Below are 27,590 nucleotides of genomic sequence, written 5' to 3' on the forward strand. Positions count from 1 at the left end.
CACTCAAGGACACGCATTACATCAGAGGATGAGAATGTGGCCTAAGCAACCCGCATTCTAAAAGTCATTATGATATTATAAATGGAGGGAGGACGGCAGGGGAGGGAGGGGGAGGAGGGGTTGAGGATTGCGGAGTTAATCCGCAGAGACAAAAGCCGTCTCCACGCAGAGAACGCGTTTAACATAATGCACTTCAGAAGTTGTCTGTGACCTCTCGTGCCGTAGCCGACTAAGAAGCCTCACAATGGGTCCCCACGCGCACGGAGGCCAAAAGGGCGTAAATAATGGATAGGCTCAAGGCCTGGTCATTTCCATGATGTGAAATTGCATTGTCACTGCACAATTGACGTCTCCGTAATGAGAAAACACCTCCATGCATTTTTTATCTCTCTCCCCACCCCCCCTTCCCCTCCCCCTAGTCCCCTCCCGCATCTTTAATAGGACAGGAGGTGTCTTTATGACTTTAGCCATGGGGGGGGGGGGGGGGGGGGCTGGACGAAGAAGAAGACAAAAAGGTAATTGCAACATGATGAAGGCTGCTCGTCGCCAGGGCTAAATGAAATCTCCCTCGTTAGATCAAACACTGCCTGCAAGGCTAACAAAGGGGGGCTGCTGGGGTAAACCATCACCCTTGTTCTGACAGGGAGGTTGTGCCAATGATGTTCCAGCCTTTATCTCGGGCCAGGGCAGAAATACAACGAAAAGGCAGACACCGTCCCATCTGTATCTCGATCCGTCGGTAGGGAGGCTACTATCCACAAGGGGGCACGTTGCGCTGGGGTTTAGCCCGTGGATGTAAGCCCTCCACCCCCGTGTTTGTCTGGTAGCCTAAGCTGTGTTTCAATGCTATGCACTGGGAGCTCCCTGGCAGCTACAGATAACTGCTACCATCAACACATCTGGGCTGATTCCAAAAGATAGAATTAATAGTAAAACTGCTGTAATAATTCTCCTCTTTTGCCCCACCATGGGGAAGTTTTGCTACGATTGTTACAATCAAAAGTTTGCACAACACAATTGACCCGATAAATTGGTTAACATTGAATCCTTCAGTTGTTGTTGTTTTCGTTCACTGTTAGGCAACCGTTTATAGCTGTGCTAACATAATTGCACAAGGATTTTCTTATCATCAATTAGCCTTTTAATTAGGCTAACTAAATAATGTACCATTAGAACACAGGATTGATGGTTGCTGGAAACAGGCCTCTGTACACCTTATTATTTACCACATTAACTTAAGACTGTATTTCAGATTGATTAAATGTTATCTTCATTGAAAAAAAACAATGTTTTTCTTTCAAAACTAAGGACATTTCCAAGTGACCCCAAACCTTTTAGCGCTAGTCTACATCTTAATCAGCCCAATATTATTACTAGAATTGCTGTTGCTCCCAAGCAAGACATTGTCGTACTTCTAGCAGCGATGCCCCCCGTTACCAGCAGCCCAATTCCCCTACCCACCACCCACCAGCCCCCCCCCCCCCTTCCATCGCACACTTCCACAAAAAAAAAAATCACACCTTTCAGGGGCCAGAATACTTAGCGCCCTGAGCAGCGCTTTACTCTGGAAGCGAAGCGGAGTCCCTCGACCCCATATTCACCGCCGATACGAGCTCCTCGGTGGAAGACGCCGCACCCCGTGTCACACGGTTTTACTACACGGTCGACACAGCCCACATCATGTCACGGTAACTAATGTGTGCTATTACGCCTAATGTGCCCAATTTCTCCACAGACAGAAACGACTGTTTGAGGCCAGTTCCTCCTCCCCCCCCTCCCCGCGGCAGCTCACTTGGCGAGGGATCCGATGTGGTAAACGTCGGTCTCAACGAGGACGCCGCTCCACAGCGCTGGGCCATTCAGCGCTTGGAGCACCCTCCAGGCCTCCACTTAGAGGCTGACTCACCGACGGGAAAGGCATTGTGAGATACAAGCGAGTCGAGTGAGAGAGAGGACTCCTTGACTTGGTTCGGCTGAGAAACTCGCACGGACTGACTCTGGGAAAAGAGGGGGTGGCGCTCAGATAGGGCTGCTGCTCGATTATGGAAAAAGATCATATTCACGATTATTTTGGTCGATATTGAAATCCAGGTTATTAAAATTATTATTTTTGAGTTTGAAAACATGATGCATTTATTAAGCATTCCTCTCCAAAGGAAAACTCTGTAACTGAGAACTTCCCCTTAAAAAAAAATACACTAAATGTTCAAATAGATAATGTTCAAATAGGTATCCAGCTGTTCTGAAATTTCTAGAAACATTCAATGAATACAAATACTATCAAGTTGAAACTAAACAAAATCAATTCAACCCGATTATATTAGTTTTACGTAAAAATCAAGCGATCAAAATTCGATTAATCGCACAGCCCTACTCTGACAGCATCGCCTGTCAGGTCAGATGGGATGTGTCATTTAAATGGTGGTCTAGGTGAGGTTTGAGAGCAGGAAAGAGAGAGGGAGCAGAAATGGGGTGGAAAGGAGAATTAGGCAGCCAAAATAATGTCCCCTCCCTCTCCGTGTTTCTCAGCCATTGAGAAGCGATGCATTATACGCACCTGTGATTGACAGTCAAGATGCTATCCCCGAACCAATCAGGGAAGAGATGCCAGAAATGAGCTGGGATAAGCCAGGAGAGAAGTATAAAAATCTAAATTGGCTCTTATAGGGGCAGGCGCAGTCTACTCGATATTCACTCAGCGCATACTCAGTAAAAGCTGACCGAGGGCTTTGGCATTTCTTTGAAATTACACTCAAATAATGGCTCATAAATCATACCTACCTCACCCCTCATATATATATTCTACCAAAAAAGAAAACTGCCCTTTTCTGTATTATCAATTGGCCTCTTTTGGGCCACAGATGACGACTTTGGCTAGTCCTGGCAGATGTGTCCCCTGAGCCACGCCGCTCAGCCACCACAATAGTAAAAAACAGATCACTTCCAACGCTCCATCTATAACCGAACCGGCTGAAGCCAGGGGTCAGCATGTTCCGAAATTTCTTAAAGCCTGTAGTTACCGGGGTGGGCGGGAGGGGGAGAGGGGGGAGGGCGGGAGGGTAGGGGATCAGAGAGGCCATTGGGGGAAAGCCAGAGATTTGTGCATCGGCTCCATTCACTGCATCTTTGTTCACAGGAAAAGCTGCTGCCCTGGATCTGAATCTGCCACCGGCTCCACCGATGGAGAGGTTCCACTAGGACAGGTCACATCCAACAACGGGGGGGGGGGGAGAGGACCCCAGCCGGGGAGACTTTCTTGCCCTAACTTTGGGTTGCTGGAAAAAGCTCATTAAACGTCTAAAAACCTGCGCGTCGATGCACCTCCGGGGTGACTGATGAGCAGCAGAGCCCGGGTGCCGGTGGACCAGAGGTCTGCTCCGGCTAAAATAAGCACAGCCGGAAGGCCGCCCGTGGGAAATACAGGGCCGACCCATCTGTCCCCCTGTCCTGACGAGGAAATGCCACGCTGGATGTCATCTGCCACTCTGGACAAAATGTCACTCGTTAGGGGGGGAAGGGGTGCATACTAATGTCACTCATTGACATTCTTCGGCTGAACACTCCGGGCTGTCTGCCTCGACATGGATTACAATCGACTGGAGCCCTGTCTTTTAAAATGATAAAGTGACGTTATTGAGATGTGGTTCACTTAGGGGTATTGGCGTCTCATTTACATTGTATTGGAGTGGATTGGTTGTGATCACCGCTGCATAATTACAAATGCTGCCAAAAAATAATAATACAGGAGGCTTATTATTGTAAGGTGGAAGATCCAATATTTAAAATAGTAGGATCAGGATGGTTAAATACTCAATACATGGAAGTGCTCAATGATTACAAAGGTTTCTTCGAGTAGCCGTCCGAGAGAAGGCCTCCTTGCGTCCGATCCGTTTAAGGGCGGAGCGACGGGCAGGGATTTATGTGGGTGGGGCTAAATTGATGAACACCTCCTTGGTTGGCGCTGCAAATCTATCGACTTAGAGGACGGGAGGAGCAGAAAAGGCTGCTGGGGCGGCTAGGCGGCGTTCAGGCTGTAATCGGCTGGAGGAGTCGGCGACCACGGATTGATCCGCATGTTTACAACTACACCCATAAAGGCCTCCGTCCAACAGGAACCGTAACGGTGGAGGAGGGAGGCAGGGGGGGGGACTTTTACAACACACATTAACGAGAGAGTCCGTGGCAATTAGGGCCGACAGCAGGGGATGTTACCGGACAGCACACACGTGCACGTAACACACACACACACAGAAAAGTAAACACCAAGAGTGTATGTATAAAGATGTATATTGTATAAATATAAATATATATATCTATGCAGTATATAGCAACTCTTGCCCACGTCAAAGAGGAGGTGTTGGAGACATTACTGACGCACATAATTAGGAACAAGGATATGACGAGAACCATGCAGTAAAGAAGGAGAAGGCCAGGGTTATTCTATTTTCATAAGTGACAATGTTTCTTTCTCCTGTTTACAAGCCAAGTCTAGTGAATAGACACCTACATCCTGTAACTGACTATTTGCATTGGTGTCCAAGCCCATACTTAAGATGAGAATGAATAGATATGACCCCAAGGGTAAACAATATATATTGCTTATCGCCCGAAAGTCAATATTTCTGAGCATAATTATGTTTGCCTGGCGACCCTTATCACTTCATCTCATCATTTTTATCTTCGGTCTAAGTTGACTAGAAGAGAAATACATTTAATTCACTGAGGCCTGGTGTCAAAAAAATCTCCCTTCAGATGAATAATGTAAAGTCTAATAGCAGAGAACCTCAAATCATTGGGAAAGGTTGGTTACCCTTTCTTTTGCATTATATGTTTTGCCAAGCTCGTAATTAACAGCAAACACAAACTCGGCCAGCCCTAGTAAACAATAAAAGTGTCTGTAGGCATAAAGGTTTCACTAATTTCAATCCCCTTCAGAAAGCTTTATTCAATCACGCAAATGAGTTACTCCTCAGTAGAATATCTCCGTAACCAAACAGGGAACAAGGCTTGACTCCGCCCCTTTCCGTTTCTTGTTTCCAGCTGCAGAAGTTCTGCTGTATCATAGTATCAAAGTATGACTGGCCTCCCTGTCTCTCAGTTTTTAATCCTAGAACTGTGATAGTTTACAGACTAAATTGTTGATTACAATCAGATTACAAGCATTTTGTAGTGTTCGTCTCTCTGATGCCCTACTAGAGTTAGACACAACAACAGGCAATCTGGTATGAGCTGGGGTGATCCTGATCTAATCTTCTCGGAAAACCGCTCCTTTCCCTCATCCAGATTTACCGCGTAGGGCAGACACCAGGGCGTGATGTCTTAAAGTACAGCTGCATCGCTGGGAGAGGCCTAAGCTGGTGTTCACCGTCTGCGTTGACCGCGTGTGTGTGTGTTAACTGTGTGCGTGCATGCGTGCTTGCGTGTGCACCATGTGTGTATTCACCGTGTGCGTACGTGCATGTGTCATTTGCGGAGAAAGGAAAAAATACAAAATGAATGCTAATAAGGGGACCTGGCTTGTACTCTTGTGGACCTGGCATCCTGCTTAAGTGAGAGAGAGTGAGAGAAAGAGAGAGACAGAGACGGACAGAGACAGAGACAGAGACAGAGACGGAGACGGAGAGGCAGAGGCAGAGCAATATCTATCCACAGGTGATCGGTCTGTCTCTCTGTCTATGTTTCTGTGTCTCCATAGGAAAATGTATACGCTTTTGAAGTTGTTTTTTCTGATCCTTGTCAGCGGTAATCACAAGCTTTCCAAAACATATTAGATTGTGTTTCCCAAAGTGTATTAGTCATTCTAACAGAGCTGCTTCGATTGTTGCTTTAACCCTCCTGAAGTTCAGTTTAGCCATCAGCAAGTTAATAACCATAGTTTATGGCTAGCGTATGGTTCCATTGCCATATATGGGGAGTAGCCAACGTTAAAGGTCTACGACAACATAGACTAAGAGCCAAGTGAGCTATCATATCTAGAGTCTAAGCGTTCCGCATCAGTAATGCTTTTGACATCTGCCGTGCAGTGTAATAGCACACGTACATGGAGACGGAAGAGAACGCAAGTAAGAGAGAGTCCGCTCATCATTTAGACTACATAACAAATTACATTACAGCTTAGTTATCCATGGTGATGGGAAATGACTCTGTTTGACGCGCCATTCATAATCACTCTTCAATCAATCTACTTGAAAATAGAACCATCTTCCTACTAGCCTGCCTGCCTGCCTGTCTGTCTGTCTCTCTGTCTGTGTGACAATTGTCAATGTGCCATGTCATGTCAGAATGGTACTATCACACTAAGCCAGACAATGGCTGCATGACATCAATGACCAATGTCAGAGTCTTCATCTTAACCTACAGTATCTCAAGTAGATTGACAGGACAGAAGAGTTAGCTAGCACATTAGCACAAGGGACCTGTAATACTGGTGCGGTTTGACAAATCAGGTGAACAACGCTAACAAGCAATCAGGGAATACACAAAGTTTCCAAGTTTGTAGTTTCTTGAATTTGTAGTATTTCTAATGGCCTAGTAAAGAGTCACTATGTTAATATATGGTGGGAGCTAGATATCGCTAAGAGTCGGCACTACTCGCCTGCTGTTAAAAGTTCACTGGTCAGTGTTCCAGGATATGTCAGCAGAGAATGAACCAACAACAAAGCACAGCACCCCTGGTGAAAATTTAATTTAATTTCACCATGGCCAAAAACCAAGACCATCCATCAAGGGCCATTATATCAGCTCTGAGAACAGTTGGCCTGTACATCTCTCAGTGTGATCAATGTGTTCTTAGAATAGCCACTGCTAAGCAGGGCTTCATCCATGGGGTTTTCCCTTTCATGCCTGTAAAGTCAACACACACGTACACACACGTGGGTTAAAACCGCTGGAGGGGGCGCAGGATTTCGCATTTATCTCCTCGATGTAAGTGTATTAGTTCTTTGTTAGTTTCTGTGCCTTTCCTGAGAGGCTTCATGCTGCCTCCTTCAAGTGACTGGGGCCCGAGTGGTTGCATGAGGAAACACAAACGACAGAAATGCAGTATATTTACCAGCATAGATGCAGGTCAGCTCATATTCAGGGGATCTCGTATTATTATTTTTTCGAGTCTATTTATAATATATTCATAATCACTGTATCATACTTGCATGTATCAAAGGTTGCTTGCTCCAGCGAACCCAACTCCCTTTTTAATTGTTTTCATTAGTTTGTCATTTTTGTTTTTGTTTCACAGTAATTAAGAAACGGCCCCGGGGAATGGGTCCTGGTGGCTCGTTAAAAGCATTCAACCCCCCTCACCCCCACCTGAACTCTCCATCCTCCCTTTCCTCCCCCCCCTGTCCCCCCCTAAGGAGAACCGCAACAAAAGCCTCTCTGCTATCAGTGTGCTCGCTGGGGGGTTCGTCAGAGAGCGGGTGGAGGAACGGCCGGGGCTGGGGAGGTTCGGGGTGACGTCACGGGGAGAGAACACCGACGCACCACCACCGCCGCCACAGAGACGCTCCGGAGCCCAGAGTGGAAAACTGGAAGGGCGGTGGAGGGTGTTTTGTTTTATAGCCGTCGCTCCACAGGCAGTGGCCGGCCGTGTATCCTCTACAACGTCTTTTGACACAATTTTCTTTGGCATTGCAAAAGCTTCGTTCCATCTCATTTTGGTCAGCAGGTTGCAATTCGTACGGACTTCCTGAATGGTAACCTAAGCATGTCACCACCGATGATTGTATTCAAGTGTGTGGACGAGAAAAAAATGGAAGGGTTTTTTGTGAGGTGTGGTCGATTTATTGAAGGATAAGGTTCTCCTGGGATGAACCACCTAGCTCGCACTTCCGGCCAAGGAACGCAAACATATTGTGTAACATGATTTCATGTCTCCACTGCTCTGTTTATCCCCCTATTGGATTGATAGTGTGCGCAATAAAAAAAATGCGGATGAACCAAACGTACACTCAATGAACAAACTTGGGATACTAAATAAATAGCAATAATGTGGTACATCCTTTCCAACATTGGATGTACTGCGTGTAGAGGCCATCATATTGAAAGCTAGGGGAGTTTTCACAACCAACAAGGTCGAAAACAGCGCCTTGACTCACATGAACCTAAATCAATCTCTTAACTCAGTGGTTAGCGGTTATGAAACCAGCTGACTAGGAACACAATGGGCAGTAATTAATGCCTGCTCCAACCCGGACGCTGTGGATCTTATATTGTGTTTGTGTAATGCGGCTTTGAGAGGGCTCCATTAATACATAACTAAAGACCTGGTGCAACTGAGGCCGTGAAGCAATATAAACAAAACAGATGGGACTATTCCTGCACCGTTACGTATGACGGTTCGCATGAGACGTGGCTTTGGTAGAATTTATATGAAAGATCCCATTAGTGGAAAATAGAATAGACACAGAGAACAGACAGGGTTACACTGGGCTAGCAAGAACTGATGACGGCAGCTTCATTTTAGAGGCGCATTCAAAATACAGTTATGAAATGTTCTGAAACAGAGCTCTTTGCACGGGTTGCCTATCAGAGGGCCTGCTGGTTCTTAGTACGGGGTTTTCCTGATACAACGGTTTGTAACTCTTCCTCAGTGACCCACATTGTAAGAGGAACAGAACAAGCGTCTTGCAATGTGGGCAGAAACAAGCAAACATTGCACCCTCTGTTGCCGCACCTGTAGGTGATGCTTGCTTCGATAGCACAACACGAGTGTCAGTGAGTTGACAGATACCAAAAATGGGTTATTCAAATAATTGGTAGTGGATAAACTACCACATTTCCGGGTGGTTTCACAGGCTCCATTTCAAGGGCTTAAAGGACTTACTCAATTATTGGCAAATCAGTGACTGGATCTGCATTTTTTGTAGTCCTTCCTAATTGCTTCACAAAAACATTCACCTCCCTTCCATACATCTACGCCCTCTAATGCAGGCTTTAGAGCAATGATCACATGCATAGGTATGATTCAGACCGAATTAAAAAGAACAATGTCAATAAAATGAAAAAGTGATATCCATGTCTGAGTGGAACGTAGATTTTGCACGGCGGGTTTAGCGTTCTCTCAACTCAACACTTTACCGAGATTAGCTTGAGACCAAGGAGGGTTACGCGAATGGATGAGGTTAGGACTAGACAGTATCACACCGACAGTGTCTAAGGGCTTTACAGGCCCACACTTCCAAGGGTACCATGAGAAAAAGGCCCTAGCTGCCGCTCCCTAAGTGAATCCATAAGGATTCTGTCTGAGGTTGATAGTGGGAACTTATTTGAAGGATGTGTGTTTCTTCTTTATAAGGTGTCTGCTTTGCACCCTCTTTTCATCCGCCTTTCTGAATATGAGAAAGTACAAACCAGCTCTTCAGGAAGCTGTCTTGCAATGCATAGGGATACTATAGGAACCGTAGGTCAAAACACTTGGGACGATTAACCCTTCCTTTGAATCACGCTGTGCCCCCCCCCCCCCCCCCCCCCCCCCCCAAGGGTTGTGTTTCACAAAGTGTAGGTTGCACTGTAACTACCGGCTGTGAGACACCCGATGCGTTGTTTGCTTGACTTGGGGTGACGCTACATTTTGAGTGATCTGATATCAGGAGGGGAGGGGGCGGGGCGGAGTTTACGCAAGTTCCTGAGGTGAGCGACACCAGGACCCGGGCATTCAAGGTAACCTCAAACTGTGTCTTATTGTGACCCTGCACACGCTGTACTTCACCGGGGAGGGGGGTGGATTTCTGGTCTATATTTCAGAATGGGAAAGGGTTTGTTGACGTCGTCCTAGATGGACACAGACAGCTAGAAATCCACTCGCTGTGCCGCACACCCGCTGTATAGAAATACTCAAATCCAATATTGGCTAAGCCTTGATTTAAGCCACTATGGAAGGCTTCCAACTACTCTCGCAGTCAAGTATAAAGAGCTTAGGCTGGCGGGTGGGGGCGGAATGGGCCGGTGGGGTAGGAGGGGTGGGTGGATGGGGGACGGGAACGGGATTGGGATTCACATGCGGTCTTCCCCCAGCACAGCATGCAGCTCTTAGGGCTGAACCATGATGTAGCCGTCCAAAAACACCAGTGGGTCGGTAGAGACAAAATGTAATTCATTTACCAGTAGCATCAAGCATTTCCCACGCACCACTAGGTATAAACCTCGAAAAATCCATCACAATAAGTCCATCCCTCCCGCTGCTATTGTTCCTGTTGTTAAAAAGATGAAATCTCTGCACAGGGGGGACATTTTTTCCTGCGATAGGCGAAGCATCGTTTTCAATGGAAATCATGGGATGACTCACTGGTCTGGCCTCTCTTTACAGAACGATTCACCCCCCTAGCAGGAGAAGGGGTCCTGTGTGGCCGACAACACAACAATAGGCATGGAAACTCCAATCACGTGGGACAAATGTAAATCGTGTGCCACTGCTGGCTCTCGGGGAACCTTCTCCCTGGCAAAGCAACGGATGAGAAAGGATTGTTCTCTGATGGTGGAGGCTCATGCCTTGGGAGAACTCAGCATGATGACAGGTGTTCAGAGAGGGAGCCAGAGTTTTCCCGGATAAAAATAAAGGAAACATGCGAAGGGAATTCACACACTCGAGGAAGGCCTCATGACGATGCGGGGGGGAAGGGAGCCCAGATAAATATCGTATTCAAACAAGCCTACACGTTATACAGTGAGATGTCGATAGGGCGTTAAAGAACCGTGCAAATGACAATTAAAAAAAGGGTAGCGGCGGTGGTCCTGGGACATTGCTACATCCATTATCCTATCGGTGTTCATTTTGTGTAAGTGGCTAACGGGATTAATTACATCCAGGTTGCCAAGGGCGGAATGGGTGCACCACACCTCGCCTGATGTAGAGCCCTCCCATCGTCACCGTGCGCCAGATGCTAAATCAAAAGTTCCCTCATTGACGCCTCAGCTACGTCTGTGAGTGGGCCGTTACCCTGGTGGTTTAAAGATGCATTGAAAGGTCTGTAGTGCTTGAAGGTGTTCCAAAATGCTCATTGGAAAAGTATGGAGCCAAATGGCCTTTTGTTTGCTTTATGGACTTGGCTCGAAAAAAGGGAGCAATATACCGGCTTTTTATCATGTTATCATGTTGTTATCATTTTTATCATCACCTTTTATCATGCGTACAAACACAGACTAGGGGAGTAACGATACATGTATTCGTATTGAACCGAATCGGTACGGACGTCAGGGTTCGGTGCATGGATTTACACAGAGAATACACAAAACACATAAAACTGGCGTGCAATTAATTAATGTAATGCGGAACTAATGTTAGATACGCGAGTTCTTCAGGGACAACTAATGCCGCGTTTCAACCGGAGGGTGCCGGTCGGCTCAGTACGCTAAGGTGCGGCACGGATTCATGGACCTAATAAAGAAACACGGGTCGCGTTTCCACCGCCAAAAGTGGGTGTGACCCAGTCTGAGCCGTATTGAGCCATACTTGTCTCACTGTACTCCTCCGTTGGGGTACTGAGTCGCCTTAAAGGGTGCCGGCAAGTTTGAGCTACACACACCGTCCGTTGATTGGTCGACAGAATCGCACTTCCGTGAGACAGGGGGATAATAACAAACAAACGCATTATCCGCGAGGTATTTATTGGAGAAAATGATGCACAAAAGTTTCCCGTCCTTCTTGGTCGTCCTACATTGGTGATCTTCGTTCATTGTGCGTGTTCATCTTTTTCCTTGGATTTATTAGCAGGCTACACTGTGTCGGGCTGCTATGAGGTCACAATGCTAACGTAGCTGCCGCGGCTATCGCCATCCCCTTTAACCCCCCCCCCCCCCTAACAATCCTATCATTACACATTTCTTTAAAAAAATATAACGGCCAGATTTTTCCTGCTTCTTCCTGCTTGCTTTGCAAAATGGATCCAGTAGACGCTGTAGTGTATTTGCAAAACCGCAATATTATTGGCCAATGGATCCGGCGCTGCCTGAAAGTTGAACACATCTCAAATTCCATCCGTCCGTCGACGGACTGAGGTACAGTGAACCAAGCTTGACACCTCGTGCCCACTGCACCGTCACTCAAAGGACTCAGAAGGCGTGGCTGACGGATGGGGGAGCTTTCCAGGGTCGTCAGAGCCCGAGTAGTGTCAGTCTTTAAATTTGCATACGTGATCTGATTGGATGACGGATCCGTCGCTGCCGAAAAAGTTGAACATTTCAACTTTTTGACAGAGCCTTCAGCCCACGGATCCACAATGCCGTTCCCATTCAAAGTCAATGGGGATCAGTCAACGGACGGAGGCAGTGGGCACGAGGCGTAACTGAGCTGCGCTGAACCGCACCTTCACTACTCCACCAAGCCACACCGAACCGATCCACACCCTCCGGTGGAAATGTGCTAATTCTGTGTACTTTGCACTTTCATAAATAAGACATGTTGCATTTTCAGTTTTATAACTGATTGTCTTATTTTGTTCACAAGTTATGGAAGGAGTCTGTAGATGATGTGGGCTACTTATTTTTTACTTTTTACATCTTAGATTACACAGTTCAGTTTGTTGCAGCTAGCTCAGGGGAGAGACTATATGACAGTAGCTGGTACAACCTGAGTCATGCACAATAAAAAATAATTCCCTTCTGCATTTTTGTTTTTTCTTTTCCCTTTATTTTACAGAACTCGTATCGAACCGTGATGTCTGACCCGATGTATGAACTGAACCGTGACTTCAGTGTACCGTTACACCCCTGACACAGACGTTAGGGCAGGGCCAGGTTAGGTTTTTTATTAATGTTCCTGGTTTAGTTTAAGCCCGGTTCAAGTGACCTGTGACAAACCCTGGATGGAGAAACCAAAGAAGGTACGCTTCAAAACACATCTAATGCTTTGGCAGTAGAAATATGCGGCTACGGAATAGCCACTACCATACCTCTGGTAATGCAGCTTAGATACACCTTGAGTGTTTCTGATATGACACCCTGCTGCCAACCTGCAACAAACGGTGTGTTTTATTTCAGAAGGCATCGAGGAATGCCATTGTAAGCATATTCAGAATAGTCTCTGCATGTCAACACCACGGAGATGTGCTAACTACGCTCCCCGGATGGTATGCGTTGAGAATGTAGCAAGCCAACTAGTTCCAAATGAATGCTCTGTGTTTGTTGTTGTGTGTGTGCTTGCATGTGTGTGCTTGCATGTGTGTATGTGTGTGCTTGTGTGAGTGCACGTCCACATTGATGTGTGTGTGTGTGTGTGCGTACTTTTGTGAGTGCACGTCCGCATTGATATGTGTGTTTGCGTGCGTGAGTGGGTGTATTATAGCACTCTTTAAATATACTACCCCCGTCCCAAAAATCCATTCTGCAAATACTGTTGGCCTCCAGGATTCGGATGCTGTGTACATTAAGTGTTAGGATGCAAATGATGAACAGATGGCGTCTGACGTTGTCAACTGATCAAAGTTGATCCACAGGCACAACACATTCTCCACATACTGCCCGAGTGCGTGTCTTCATTCAGCAGGCGTGGGTTTTCAGACAGGGAGGTGACGGCTATAAACAGCCGTTTACCTGCAGCCGTTTTAAAAATAACCTGGCGGGCGAACGCACCTCTGAGTGAACCAATCAGCGCTAATGGAGCCTGTCTTTGAGGCCAGGCAACAAAGGGGGACTGAAGTCAGACGTGGCTCTGACAAAACAGACGAGGCAGCTGCCGTCGCCCCCCGAAATAGCGTCGAGTGCCTGGTGGCTCCGTGGTGAGACTGGAGTGACTGGCGGCGGCGGCGGCTGATTGGCTGGACGGCAGCCAGCGCCAGAGGTGAAAGTCATGCATACCCTACCGACCCCCTGCTGGCAAGGGAGGCCACAGGTGGCATAAAAAAAAAAACATCCCCCCCGACCCCCCCCCGCCCCTAACTCTTTTGTCTCTGCCAAAACGGCAAGGGGTTGTTTGGTGCCATTTGTATGTATCCATTACATATGCTATCGCCGTTGCGGCAAAAACCGAAGCCAGGAGTCAAGCGGTGTGTATCTGCATGGGCTGGCTAGGAGGAGGGATTCACAACAGGGTGGATTTATGAGTGGACTAGGGGAGAGGCAAAGGAATGTAGATTGTTTTTTCTCTCATTCTTTTTCTTTCTTCAAACTGCTGACTCTTTCATAACGATCCAGATCCCTTTGGAAAGTATAGACGGCGATAAATCTGCACTCAGCAGCCGGCCGGTGCTCACGTCATGTTTGAATGGCACATCACTCTCGGTGCTCGCTCTCCCCCTCTCCCTCTCTCTCTCTCTCCCTCTCTCTCTCTCCCTCTCTCTCCTCCTCCCTCTCTTTCATCAGACAAAGAGCTTTTGCCTTGTAGTGCCTCCAACACTGCTGCTTATTGAAGCCCACAGAGGAGGAGAAGCGGGCAGTGGGGAATTTGCCCTGCTTGATGAAAATGCCCTCGTGAGCCACCTGTAATTTTCTTCTGAGAGCATTGCTCTCCTGTCGTACAGAGGCCCGAGATGGACGGACACTTTTTATTGGTTGTCCTGTATGCTTAAGCGTGCCAATGCGTCGCAGTGTTCCTTGTACGTATTGATTGTCGCAACGCGCGCGTATCGTGACGTCTTTACCACTAAAACACGTACACTTGTCTGTGTTTTGTCTGGAGAGTGGTGCCGGTGACGCAGAGTCTGATCTATCAATCAATGCTTGTGGGGATACTGCCAAAATCTACCCAGCAGCTAAAGGCTATCTAGGAGCTAGCTATGTATGCACCCATTTATAGAACACCATTTCTCCGGCCAACAGTGTACACACACACACACACACACACACACACACACACACACACACACACACACACACACACACACACACACACACACACACACACACACACACACACACACACACACACACACACACACACACACACACACACACACACCGCTGTGGACCTTCGGGAACTCCAGGTTGGCTAAATGTCACACAGCATGGGGTGTATACTTTAAGGTACCCCCTCCCTCTCCATCCCCCCTCCAACACACAAAAGACCCCCACTCCTCCCCAGGTGTACTTTGCAAAAGACCAATCTCACAACACTTCCTGTCATCTGACAGTGTCAACAACAATTACACACTACAGGTAACAACCACTCAATAGAAATGCATCACACAGAAATAACACCGGCATTCATATGCTCCCGGCCTAAACGCAAGTACACCTGGTTCCACCGTCTAGTTCCTCTACATATGTTTGACACCCGTTTACACACGAGTGGGTTAGGAGAAAAAAATGATCTCAGTGTGTCTCGTAGCAATGACTGCCCTGTGTTTAAAGAGGGACCTAATGAGGCCGGGATTGACAGATGTGTGATCCCACGTGTGCAGGGTGTTGTAGAGAGGGAGAGATGGGGCTGAGAGGCAAGGAGTGGGTTAATCTGTCTTTACATAGGGACCGGAGGCAGACCTGTAATTAGACAGTAAACACGAGGCCTTTAGCTTTTGTGTTTTCCGCAGGCTGCTTTGATTGAATGGAGAAGGGGGGTAAAAGGGGGGGGGGGGGTTAAGGGATCTCAAACTGATAGGCTTTGCGAGCGGGTAAAGGTCACAGAGACGCGTCGTCCCCGGTGAGTAGAAGCGCCAAGGGCAACGCTTGATCTCGGAACAATCTGTTGGAAAGTTGGGGAGACGCGCGTTGGCCCCTTGACACCGGCGCAGATTGGTGTGAGGAACCTTTGACGGGTCGGCCCGCACCTGTGTCGCTCCCTACGCTCCGCACATGTTCTGTGATGTTGCGAGCTCTCAGCTGCGTTTGCGTTAGCTTACAGTGAGCTAACATACTGCTGATGTTGGCTCACTGTACTCAGGGGTTTCCCTTCACAGACAAAACAATAATGCTAATCCTTCTCTTAGGAAGCATTTATGCAAATTTAGCTTTTAACTAAAATCGGCATCCGATGTAATAACATTAAGGCTGACATCAGTGATAATTAACAGAAAAACTGTACCCAAACAAAATATACCCTTTATTTGTATTGTGTGATAAAAATGTCCCCAGTCATTACTTTTCCAAAACTTAAAATAAATTTCTCTACTTAATAAATCCCAGCACTCTATATTCATGCCAAATACAAAGCAATCAGCATACACATTCATGGCTGGTTTCACATTAAATTAATCTGAAAATAAGCAAGAGCTACAGGGATAATAAAGTAATGCAATGATTACAGGGATCCAGAATTGGGTCTATTGTATGATCCTCTTTAAAAGAGTCACACAACACATTTAATTTGCTGTGCTATTGTCTTATAGACAACTAAACCCTCCTCTCACACGGCCCAGAAGCAGGATTTAATGTATCCTGCCCTAAACAAGCTGACGTGGACTACACACATCTGCTGCGCTTAGGTAAGCTGTAGTCGCCATGGTTACAGAGGAGAGCTCACTAAACCGTGGTGTGTGCCCAGCCATTACTGACAGAGTATTTGAGCCACGATATTCACAGAACACACACACACACACACTAGGAACACACATGCACAAAACATACAGCACAAGAACACAGACAGACAGACAGACAGACAGACAGACAGACAGACAGACAGACAGACAGACAGACAGACAGACAGACAGACACTATCACCCCATATGACATGCGTGTTCCAAGCTGAAACATGCAAAAAGCAAATCACGTGGACAGCGCCGCTTGCCTTAATGTCTGTAAACAGCGTCTTGTACACAGTGAAGGGTTGTTTTTTGATGTGCCAACCAACCACATGCCTTCACTCTACATCCACTGTCTGCCACCCATTTCCATGTGCAAGACCAACTCTCCAAACTCATCTTGATCCATTGCCGAGATTGTGATGACTGTAAATTAAGGACCACATCACAGGTGGTTAAATATAATATAGCCAGGCAGTTTTGTGCATAAATGGATATCACTTTCATGCACCTCATCACCTCAAATTATTTCAGACCTCTGCCATATTTGCTCTTTAGAAATGACGAAGATGGCAGTGACCACGATCTGCAGAGAGTTGCGGTAAAATTAAGAAAATATGTAAAAATCCCAAAATCTTGGCATGCGACGCACCATAAACCACTCTTTTATTAAATATTGGCACCCAAAGGCCCATCTCCGTCCTTGGGTTTAGGGAGGCAGGACTAAGTCTGCGTCACCTTCATCCCATTTTGAAACGTCTGCAAAAATCTCTTATGTTCTTTGATTCGTAAAAAACATATCAGATGTGACTGGCGAGAGTGTCAATAATCACGTTTCCATCTAAAAGGTGATGCGAATCTTTCGAAAAATGACACACATTCCTTGTCGTATCCTTTTGATAACATCCTCTCTTAGGTCCTGATATATAGTGGAATTTTCCGTCTATTATACATGTAATGTTTTTTTCTTCTTCGATTAGAGCAAGGAAAAGTTTTACCTCTTCAGCGGTCCACACGTATCTATTATTCACATTGGCCATCATGGACGTATTTAAAGGATACATTGTACATATTTATAATTCGAATTTTGTCGCAGCCTTTTTACCACCGATACTCCAGGGTCTATAGTAGGGCTGTAACGATACACAAATTCACGATTCGGTTTGTATTACGATTTTTGACCCATGGTTCGATACATCCCACGATTCTTTTAAATTTAAAAAGCATTTTATTTAAACAACACTTAAATACCAATTATCTTAATGTAACATTTAATAACAAATAATTTGGAACACTGAACAGATTTGAACCGAAAGAATACTATTAAAGTATAGCTAAATTAATAAAGAAATAACCAAAGATTGCAGTTGGAGGATGCTTTTTGCTGGTAGGCATAATAGGGCCCCTTTAACTGTTTGGTTGGTTTATTCATATATCCTTATTAGCGCTTCTTATTAGGCTATGTATCTTAAATAATGACATAATCAGGCCGTATAGAATGCAACATGTTTAATAGCGTAACTTTCAATAGATGAGGAAAAACATGAACGTCGCAATAACGAGGCATAGTGTTACGAGTAGCATATGTGTATGCGCGAGAATGGCAGTGTGCTTATGCGTGTGTGAGTGAGTGGACGAGCGAGGAGAGCGAGCGGTAGCGCGTGTGTCTAGTGAAGAAGCGAACGAGTCCGGTAGAATAAAGTACCCATCCTGTCAATAATCGGTGGCCGCTTCATTCCGACCTATAAGCAGACAAATTGCCAGTCAAATCACACAAAACAATAGAGACAGGATCACACAGGCAATTTTTTTCGCGCTTGGCCCACTCTGGATAAATGTCGTTCATATGAGAAATTAGTGTAAAAGCAGCACTGAAATAAATATCTTCAAATCAACCATTTCGCCTAGGCAGGTGTGAACTAGCACGCACGCACGTAAAAAGCGCTCCCTCTCCGCGTGTCTCAGTAGCACGTAGCATGAATGGGTTAGCCTTCTGGTTCGGGCGATCCCAGCTCCTTGATTGGTCCAGATTTCGCACCAGCGAGAGTCTTACGTGTGATTGCTGTTGTATGAGGACTTCGACGGCTGTGGAGAAATGCAATCCTCCGTAGCCACGGAGAGCTGTGATCACAGAGAGGGCATCTCGTCACATATTTACGGCATCGATAGGAGGGGGCGCTGTCAGCAGACTATTATTTAGACAAATTATTAGCAAATTTCAATCGGACAATTTGACCGAAGAGTTAGAAGGGGCATATCGCGCTTCTGCCTTCTCACACCGCGAGACAGGTTCGTGGCTTTGAGTATCGCGATTTTCGGTTTGATACGCGTATCGTTACAGCCCTAGTCTATAGCATATACCCACGTTTTCTGATTACAGTTAAATGCATTTTCCACAATGTACCAGCACTCATTTTGAAGGCTGAACAGACAATTTGACTGGAATTATTTAGTAGGTGTCCATATATCAGGGATTAATGGACACGGTAAAATTAAAGGATATGCAAACATAGACATCCTATATATGATATAGGATGTCTATGTATACAAACGCTTAAAAATATATAGACATAATATATAGATATAGATATGTGTTCAATGTTCGCTACGGAGCTGTTTCGAAAAGTGTGTTTCCATCTCCGATTTTGCGCATAAACTCTCTTTCGCATTTCTCAAAACCACCTCAAGCGAGCGGATAAACTTTTTTGCGAATTAGAGGATTTTTATGCAAATGTTGGTGTTTCCATCACCGTTCACTGATTCAATTCTTCAAAATTTGCATAAAATCAGGGGGATGGAAACGCAGCTAATGTGAAACCGACACTCTGGATTGACTGGTGCGTGAGAACTGCTTCAACGCTAAACCGACTTTACAAACCGAGAGGCAGCTGGAGCTGGTGCATTACGTTGGGGAAAACAGGGAGAGAGAGGGAGAGAGAAGGAGGGAGGGAGAGCGAGGGAGGGGACACTATTCAGGGCAGAGAAGTGCAGCCAGTCTTGGCGTGGCCCATCCAGTCAAACCATTTTGTTTGATTACGCTCTGCCCCCGAACTAGCTTAGCTCGGCACTTACAGCTGGGCATAATCAACATTCTCATAAAAAGGCAACAATAAATAATTAAATCACAAATAAATTATGGGAAAGCTCCACGAGGTTAACGTGTAGCCCAGGCGTGTGTGTGTGTGTGTGTGTGTGTGTGTGTGTGTGTGTGTGTGTGTGTGTGTGTGTGTGTGTGTGTGTGTGTGTGTGTGTGCGTATCCTGTACATGTGATCCTCTCCCTCAGTGGGACAGGCCAGGTTACAACATACCCAGGCTGCGCTAATCTCTGGCCCAGCTTTAATCCAAACCCCCCGAATATATTGTGGCTGCAACTGTAATGCAACACAAAAACCAAAACAACAAAAAAACAAGAACCAAAGCTCACATATGATAATGTCAGAAGTCGGATGTTGCGCCATGGCAACCATTTTTCACGGACCAAAAAGCTAATGGCTGCATCCTTTATCTCCATGGCACACAACACCACCCACAGACCTCCTGCCGTCGCTCTCTCTCTCTCTCTCTCTCTCTCTCTCTCTCTCTCTCTCTCTCTCTCTCTCTCTCTCTCTCTCTCTCTCTCTCTCTCTCTCTCTCTCTCTCTCTCTCTCTCTCTCTCTCTCTCTCTCTCTCTCTCTCTCTCTCTCTCTCTCTCTCTCTCTCTCTCTCTCCGAGATCTGCATCGCCTCTGTCTGGGATAAAGACTGTCTGAATCTACTTCAGCCAACACACACTAACAAGGGGAGAGGGTGCAACCAGCCAGAGACAGCTCCCGTCAGGGGTGAATCTCAGTGTCTCACCCCCATCATCATCTTCATCATCGTCATCAACTACCGCCCTCAATCTCCTGTGTGATAAAATAATGCCTGACAGCCCAACTATCGAGAAGGCGGGATGTACGCTAGGCTAGGCGGGGCCACCAACACAACGCTGCAGCAGTAACAACTGCTAATCAATCAGGCCGAAACACATTACAGAGGAGTCAAGGCCTCACCAGAACTCTGCCGGTGAGCGTCTGCGCGGAGATCATGACCCCGGCCCAGTCTTTGACCGAGGTCATCCAGCCCACCTCGCTGGCCGCCGGGTCCTCCTTGTCCCCCCGCTTGACGCCATCGACGGTGGTCACGCGGTGGCCCTCCTGCAGGAGAGAGGAGCGTCAGAACCACAATCCACATGGGGCTTTTCCACAATTCATTTTCTCAATGCATTTCAATTTACGATATTACATGTGTATTTTCTTTTTTGCTGCCAGTACTCAAAGACTCTTGATTAATTTATGTGAATACTAGCAACAATTATTTAATTAATATTATAAAAATAATTCATATAAAATATGACATATTTAATGCATTAACGTTCAGTCAACAAAGGAAAACAAATGCACTTTGAAATTCATTGGTTGAATTTAGTCATCATAACCAGGCTTCAAAAATCAGTGTTCAGTTATTATTCATTTTCATTACATTTTTATTTAGGGAATAAAGCAGTTGAGCAGTTATGGTTAGGTGACTTGCTCCAGCACTCAGCTGGGAGGAGCTATCAAACTAGCAACCTTCAGGTTAAAAAATCAACCCGCTCTACCTCCTGAGCTAAGCCAACCCCATGTTCAACTTTAATAATACAACTATGATATGTTTACTCTACAGACGCTTTCAGTCAACGATGACTGCCTGGTTGCACTCATGCCCATCCCTGAACACATTATCTTTGTGAGTGGTACGCAGGAGGCCAGTACAGTTTTTTATGAAGATGGCCCCTCATGGCGGGGTAGAGTTGTAGCGAATGTGGACAAAAAAAAATCAACGATTGCCTCATCGTGCCCCCACCATGACCTCATAGCTTTAAACCATGTTTATTTTTGCTGTTTAATATTCAGAGTTATCGCTGGGTAACAGCTCTGATAGAAGACAGTTTCCCTCAAATGTACGTGCTGAGTGAGCAGAAATGTAGCCATGAATGTGCTCCTCCATATATAGCCATCTACAGTATCTGTAGACACATTCAATTGAATCCTTAGAAGGTAACCATCTCTAACTTTAGAACTAAAGTAAACTATCTCTACCTATACCCAGCTCTACCTAATCCTAACCATTTGTCACCTCATCATCAAACATTTAACCATCTCCAAAGCCCACCATTTCTATAACCTTGGTTTTTTAAAGCACCACACACACACACACACACACACACACACACACACACACACACACACACACACACACACACACACACACACACACACACACACACACACACACACACACACACACACACACACACACCCCAAGAGACAGATAAAAAAAATAATAAAGGCATAGATGGAGACAGAAAGAGAGGGGGGAAAAGATCACAGAGGGATAATAAGGGAGAGTGTGAGATTGACAAGGAGGGAGCGCAGGACGACAGCCGCGGAGTGCGATGGAGACAGAGCGTGTCCAGGACGGTACGAGTGTAGCCATGGCAGCCGGTTGAGATTCTGGTGCTCTGCTGAGTGGGCTGGTCTGCCGGCTCGGTCTGCTGGGAGCCATCTCATTCATAGAGCAGGAAATGGACAAGGGATGCATTGGGATATAACCTCTTCCCCTCCCCAGCCCTCCACTCGCATATCAAGACACCCAAGGTAAGCACTGTGTGTGCAGCCCCACACCCAATCCCCAATACTGACACCTATTTCCCCATTTCTGCCTCCACCCCCACATGAAGGGGGGGGGGGGGGGGGGGGCGACAAAGAGCCAGCTTCCCTAACATCCCTTTCAACATTCTCTCCCTACCTCCCTCCCTCCCTCTCTCTCATGAAACTAACATAAGATTCCTTTGATTGTTGACTGATCGATTTACTTTTTCAGGTCTTCAAATAATCCTCTGGTATTCAACCAACTGATATATATAAAAGGCAAATTAAAACCAAGTAACTTTTTACAAGTAAGAGTCCAAGGCGATGTCTTCAGCCTGCCTGCTGCGTCTGATGAGTAGCCAAGAAATAATACAATACATAGTAAAAAAAACAAAAAATTGATTAGATCAGCTAATAACAGGAGGATGAGGATGTCAGTACATTACTGCGGTTCCGTTCCGTAACGCCCTGTTGGCCAGGGGTAATGAAACGTACCACGACTCTACCCCAAGCTCCTTCAATGTGTTCATCAATGTCCTCCTCCACATCACACTCTGTCTTTTCATTTCCCCCCCTTCATCCTTTTGGTTTCTAGTTCCTAGGGAGCCCGGAGTGACATGAAGGGTGCTCTTGTTTTTTTTAAGGACACCGGTCGCGGCTTCCTGCATGCACAGACGACACTCGCGGGCGTTTTCTGTGAGTTGGTTCGGTCGCTGGGCTTGACGACAACTCCTGGCATGTCTCAATGCAGCATATGCTGTGCTGCTCCAACTGCCCCATAACTCTCCACCCGGCGCGACTGACAGGCGGGCACACACACACACACCACCCTCACCCCCCCCCCCCCCTCCCGAGCGAAAAGGGTGGGAAAGAGGCAACGGCGGACGACGAACACTGCTGCTTTCAAGGGGTGAGCAATACGGGTGTCAGCAGCAGCCCGAGTTTAAAACAATGATGAGGGCCCTCCCCCCCCCCCCCGTGCGAAAAGGTTGGGAAGGAGGCAACGGCGATTGACGAACGCTGCTGCTTTCAAGGGGGGAGCAATACGGGTGTCAGCAGCAGCAGCAGCCCGAGTTTAAAACACTGACAAAGAGCCAGCTTCCCTAACATCCATTTCAACATGGCCGTCCCTTTATTTAAATTAATAACGGCACAGCTGACAATGTGTTCAGTCATCTATTAGTGGAATCACATAGCACAGAGACGCTTTGATACCACCATACCACCATACCAGTCCACAGTCACAGTCGACATCGGTCTCAGTCTGTGCATGTCCCTTTTGGACTTGAGGTGAACTCTACTGTTGAGAGCCATTGAGCAAGAAGCTGTGACAATATTGCCTGGCACGCGATAATACCTGGCAGCTACTTCACTTTAATGTTGAATTCCTCCCGTATCTTGAGATGTGAAGGAAAGTTGATGGAAAAATACTTTTCGGAACCGAGGCCAAATGGCAAGTAATTAGCATTAACTTTATGAAAAGCTTATGACATTATATAAGCCACTTGTGTTTCACATAGTCCCTTGAGGACAGCGTGTAGGATTTTTACATCCACAAATTACTTTAGATTACCAATATCTTCTAAGCAGTGTTGGTAAAGTGGGAACTTTCTACGTGAACTAGTTTAAAGTTCAGTTCACAAATTTTAAAGTGGAGTTCAGTTAAACGTTCATAATTCAAAATTTAGAACCAAGTTCACAGTTCCTAAAATGAACTAGTTCATCTTTTTTTCAATATGTTGCTGTGTGCTATTATTGGTATTTGGAACATTGAGCCCCCTTTCTAGTTTGTCTAGGATGAAATGGAGCGGTTGATTCAAGTATTGTAGCGAAATACAATTTATATTGTGTTTTATTGCACATTTAGCGCATTTTGTAAATCCCATTGATTTCTTTTGGAAGTCTCACGTCAAGTTCACGTTTGGTTGTAGTCTTTTCCCTCGGTTCTAGCCCTACTGTTGAGACGGAGAACCGAGCGAAAAGACTACAACCAAATGTAAACAGCCCCCCTTTCCGTTTCCGGCCAACAAGCAATGATTCTAGGAGGTATAGTCTGCTGAGCGAGCCAGAGAGCTAACGTTATGGATTGTACATATTTATAATTCGAAATTAGTCCCAGCCTTTATACCACAGATACTCTAGGGTCTATAGCATATAACCCCTTTGTCTGATTACAGTTTCATTCATTTTTCACAATTTACCAGCTCTCGTTTTGAAGAATAATCACTGCGTCATTCGTTTCAATGGGAATTGCGACTATACTTTCAACATAAAGTGTACATATTTATTATTTGAAATTTGTCCCAGCCTTTATACCAAAGATAATATAGGTACTATAGAAAATAACCGCGTTTTCTGATTAGTTTAATGTAACAGTAAGCTGACAACACCGCAACTGGAAATTAACCACACGGAGATAACTATGGCAACCGGTCAAACAAATTTTCTTCTTGCGATCATTCTGCGTGCGCATCCGCCGTGTTGATAAACAAATAAACCCCCTATTGAACGAAGTTAAACCGAGTGAGCGTGCCGTTCACAGACACCAGAATGAACGAGTTCACAGTAACGTACATCAGGCAGTAATACAGTACGTTCAGTTCACGTTCGCCCAAAATATGAACGAGTTCATGAACTATCGTTCAATGAACGTGTTCAGGCACAACACTGCTTTTAAGGCCTAATTAAAGTATGAAATATTTGGTTAAATAGTTATTATATATTCAAGGTCTTATTCAGTTAGACCATGTCCATACAGTTCGTGCTACATTTTCAGAATGTTCTAATGGTACGGCTTTAAAATATTTTTTACAGACCTTTTAAGAATGGGATACTAGTAAAGCCATTAATATATGGATATTTTTCTCATACTCCACGTCACATTATGTTGGGTGAAATAAGGAATCCAATTACAGTCGAATACACACACAGCTGGACTATGTCACTATAACAGGAGGGACCTGAGATCAGTTAACAAGTAAACAATCAGAGGACGCGTCAATGAAAGACAAACTGAACACTTCTCAGCAACGATGCACGGCGCACAACCAACCGCCATTAGTAAACAAGAGCGTTGCCAGGGTCCCAGCATGATCAGTCTAAAGCAAAGCGGGATACGTATGCGTCCACACAACCTCCCCGAGCACAGCCAACGATCTCTCGTCACGGTTCCTAAACCGCTGCCCAGCCTCGGAAAATCCAATTGTGTTTAAAGCCTGAATCATTTTGGGGGTCATCCCGGGCTACCAGAGAGGGAAACGGAGACTGACCCCCGGCCCCTGAATCTATGAAACTAACCGGACAGCACGGGCAGGAATTACACTCTCATCGGTGCTGCAAAAATGTGGCAACATACAAAACTTCAAACAGATATACGTCCATGATTTATTTGTAACAAGGTCACTTTCTACACACCACCTAGATTACTTTTCTGGGCTCTTTCAAACATAGCACACAGGGTGATGGTGTTGAAAATTGATGATGATGATGATGATGATGATGATGATGATGATGATGATGATGATAATTTGTTGCAGAAAATGGCACGACACAAGGGGACTCCACTGCCCTTACAGGAGATATCTCCCTGAGTGTGAGTGTGTGTGGAGATGGCTGGTTTAACCTGTGCTCACTGATTTCTCAATGTGCAACAGCTGTGCAGCCTCACGAGCCCTAGAGTCCAATCAGACCGGGTTAGGTGGGGGCTACTTAACCCATCATCCAAACACTCCCACAGTATTCCTTTATACTCTTCTGATTGAAGAGAATAAAAAGGGCCGAGATCTCAGTGCTGTTTCTAGATACAAGCCGTATAAGTGACGGCTTAAGGCCCACAAGCTACAAGGGGGCCCCCAAGCTATCAGGAGGCCCCAGTGGTTTTCTTTGCTGTAAAACTGTTCAGTTATTTCGCCAAGGCATCACCTAAAACGGATTAAATAATCATTTGAACCACCTTTCCTAAAATGCTTGTGTGCATACAAATCTTCTTTAACCAGCATTTAATGTGGTTATATAATGGGACTGTGTACTGCTTAATCATGCATAGTCCACTATAAAAGGTAATAGGCATGAGATGTAATAACATGAAGGATATTATCCACTTCTCATCAATAAAGGAACGCAATTAAATTGGAAACGGCTGCAAATCTATTTAAACTATGCCTGGATATTCGACAGTAAGCATTTGGTAAGGACTAATAAATGTTCCACTGGAGATCAAGATTAAACTTTACCTCTTCGACTTGCTTTGAGTGTAAATATCCACTTACAGATCGAATAAAATCAAAAGATTCCTTTGGTGCAAATAATGCCTCCACTAAAGGTTTGAACAACGCAGTGCATGCTATCTATAGAGAAGTGAAAGTAAACGATGGATCATTTCAGCCGGTTATGCGATCAATCAAAACCAAACGTAATGGATCCGCTACCCTTTGGAACGACCTATGCGCCTTTCACAGCTTATTTGTCCTGTTGCCTCTCGCACCTGGGTGTTGAGTCTACTTCACCGCGATGATAGGTTGACCTTGGCCGCAGTGCCAGAGGTCAGCTGCGTTAAGTATGCCTAATTGGCATCCCACTGTTACTGTCCAGCCATTTAATGACCACATCTAAAAATGTACCATGAAATATGCCTCCGCTATGAATCTTTTATGCCAGAAATGCTAAAGTTCAAAGGCTAATGGCAGGCAGTGGTATAGGACATGCCTTGGTCCAATTACTCACGGAGAGATGCATGTTTTGGTTTTAAGGTCAAAAGCTTTGGATGTCTGCTCCACGAGGACCAAGAGTCTAGCCTCATTTACATACTATACTCTGTAGATTTCATCAGGCAAGCACTCCACATAATGTACAATATGCTGTATGCAGTGTACGTACACACACACACACACACACACACACACACACACACACACACACACACACACACACACACACACACACACACACACACACACACACACACACACACACACACACACACACACTAAATATTTAGTTTAATCTTTGCCTTCAGTACTTAAGGCTTTAAGTCATTTTATTTCTGTGTTTTCATGACTTTCCATGTTTAATAATTGTGTTTTATGGCATGTGAATATGTAGCCAAAAAAGTAGTCACAAAAATACAATACTTGTAATACTATGTCTCATTATGTGTGATACGTACATTTTCTATTTTTCACTACTGTGCTCATTGTAGAATTACAGTCAGTGGCATTTTGATTAATTGTAAAGACCTCTAAATTTAGGTGTCCCCAGTTAGCCTGACTGTAATACCTAATTTCAGTGATCATTGATCAACATAAGACATTTTTCACCCTGGCTAGGACCAGTGCGATAATTTCTCAAAGACTAAAGTACAGGAAACCAAAATAGGACATGGCTCATGACACAAATCCTGCAGAAAGTCTAAATTATTCAACCATATATTAATACCCATCACAGGTTTTTTAATCATAGATCATAGAGGCACAGCAGAGAAGACTTGGAGGGCAGAACCCGGGAGTACAGGTGAACCCTTCCCCTGCTGTCGACTAATCTAGCCTGTATATTGTGT

At 45.5% G+C, this 27,590-nt stretch overlaps 1 protein-coding gene across 7 annotated transcripts in view; it reads right to left on the reverse strand.

Moving 5' to 3' along the window:
- The window catches only part of LOC115530790 (calcium-activated potassium channel subunit alpha-1), a 79,275-nt gene that overhangs the window by 45,027 nt on the left and 6,658 nt on the right, over positions 1 to 27,590 (reverse strand). For all 7 annotated transcript variants that reach the window (XM_030339560.1, XM_030339558.1, XM_030339559.1 and 4 more), the window contains exon 2: positions 20,417 to 20,560. In XM_030339560.1, the coding sequence (XP_030195420.1) occupies positions 20,417 to 20,560 (144 nt within the window). The remainder of the gene's footprint in view (positions 1 to 20,416; positions 20,561 to 27,590) is intronic.

Source organism: Gadus morhua, chromosome 18 (genome assembly GCF_902167405.1).
Source record: "Gadus morhua chromosome 18, gadMor3.0, whole genome shotgun sequence".
Taxonomy (NCBI): domain Eukaryota; kingdom Metazoa; phylum Chordata; class Actinopteri; order Gadiformes; family Gadidae; genus Gadus; species Gadus morhua.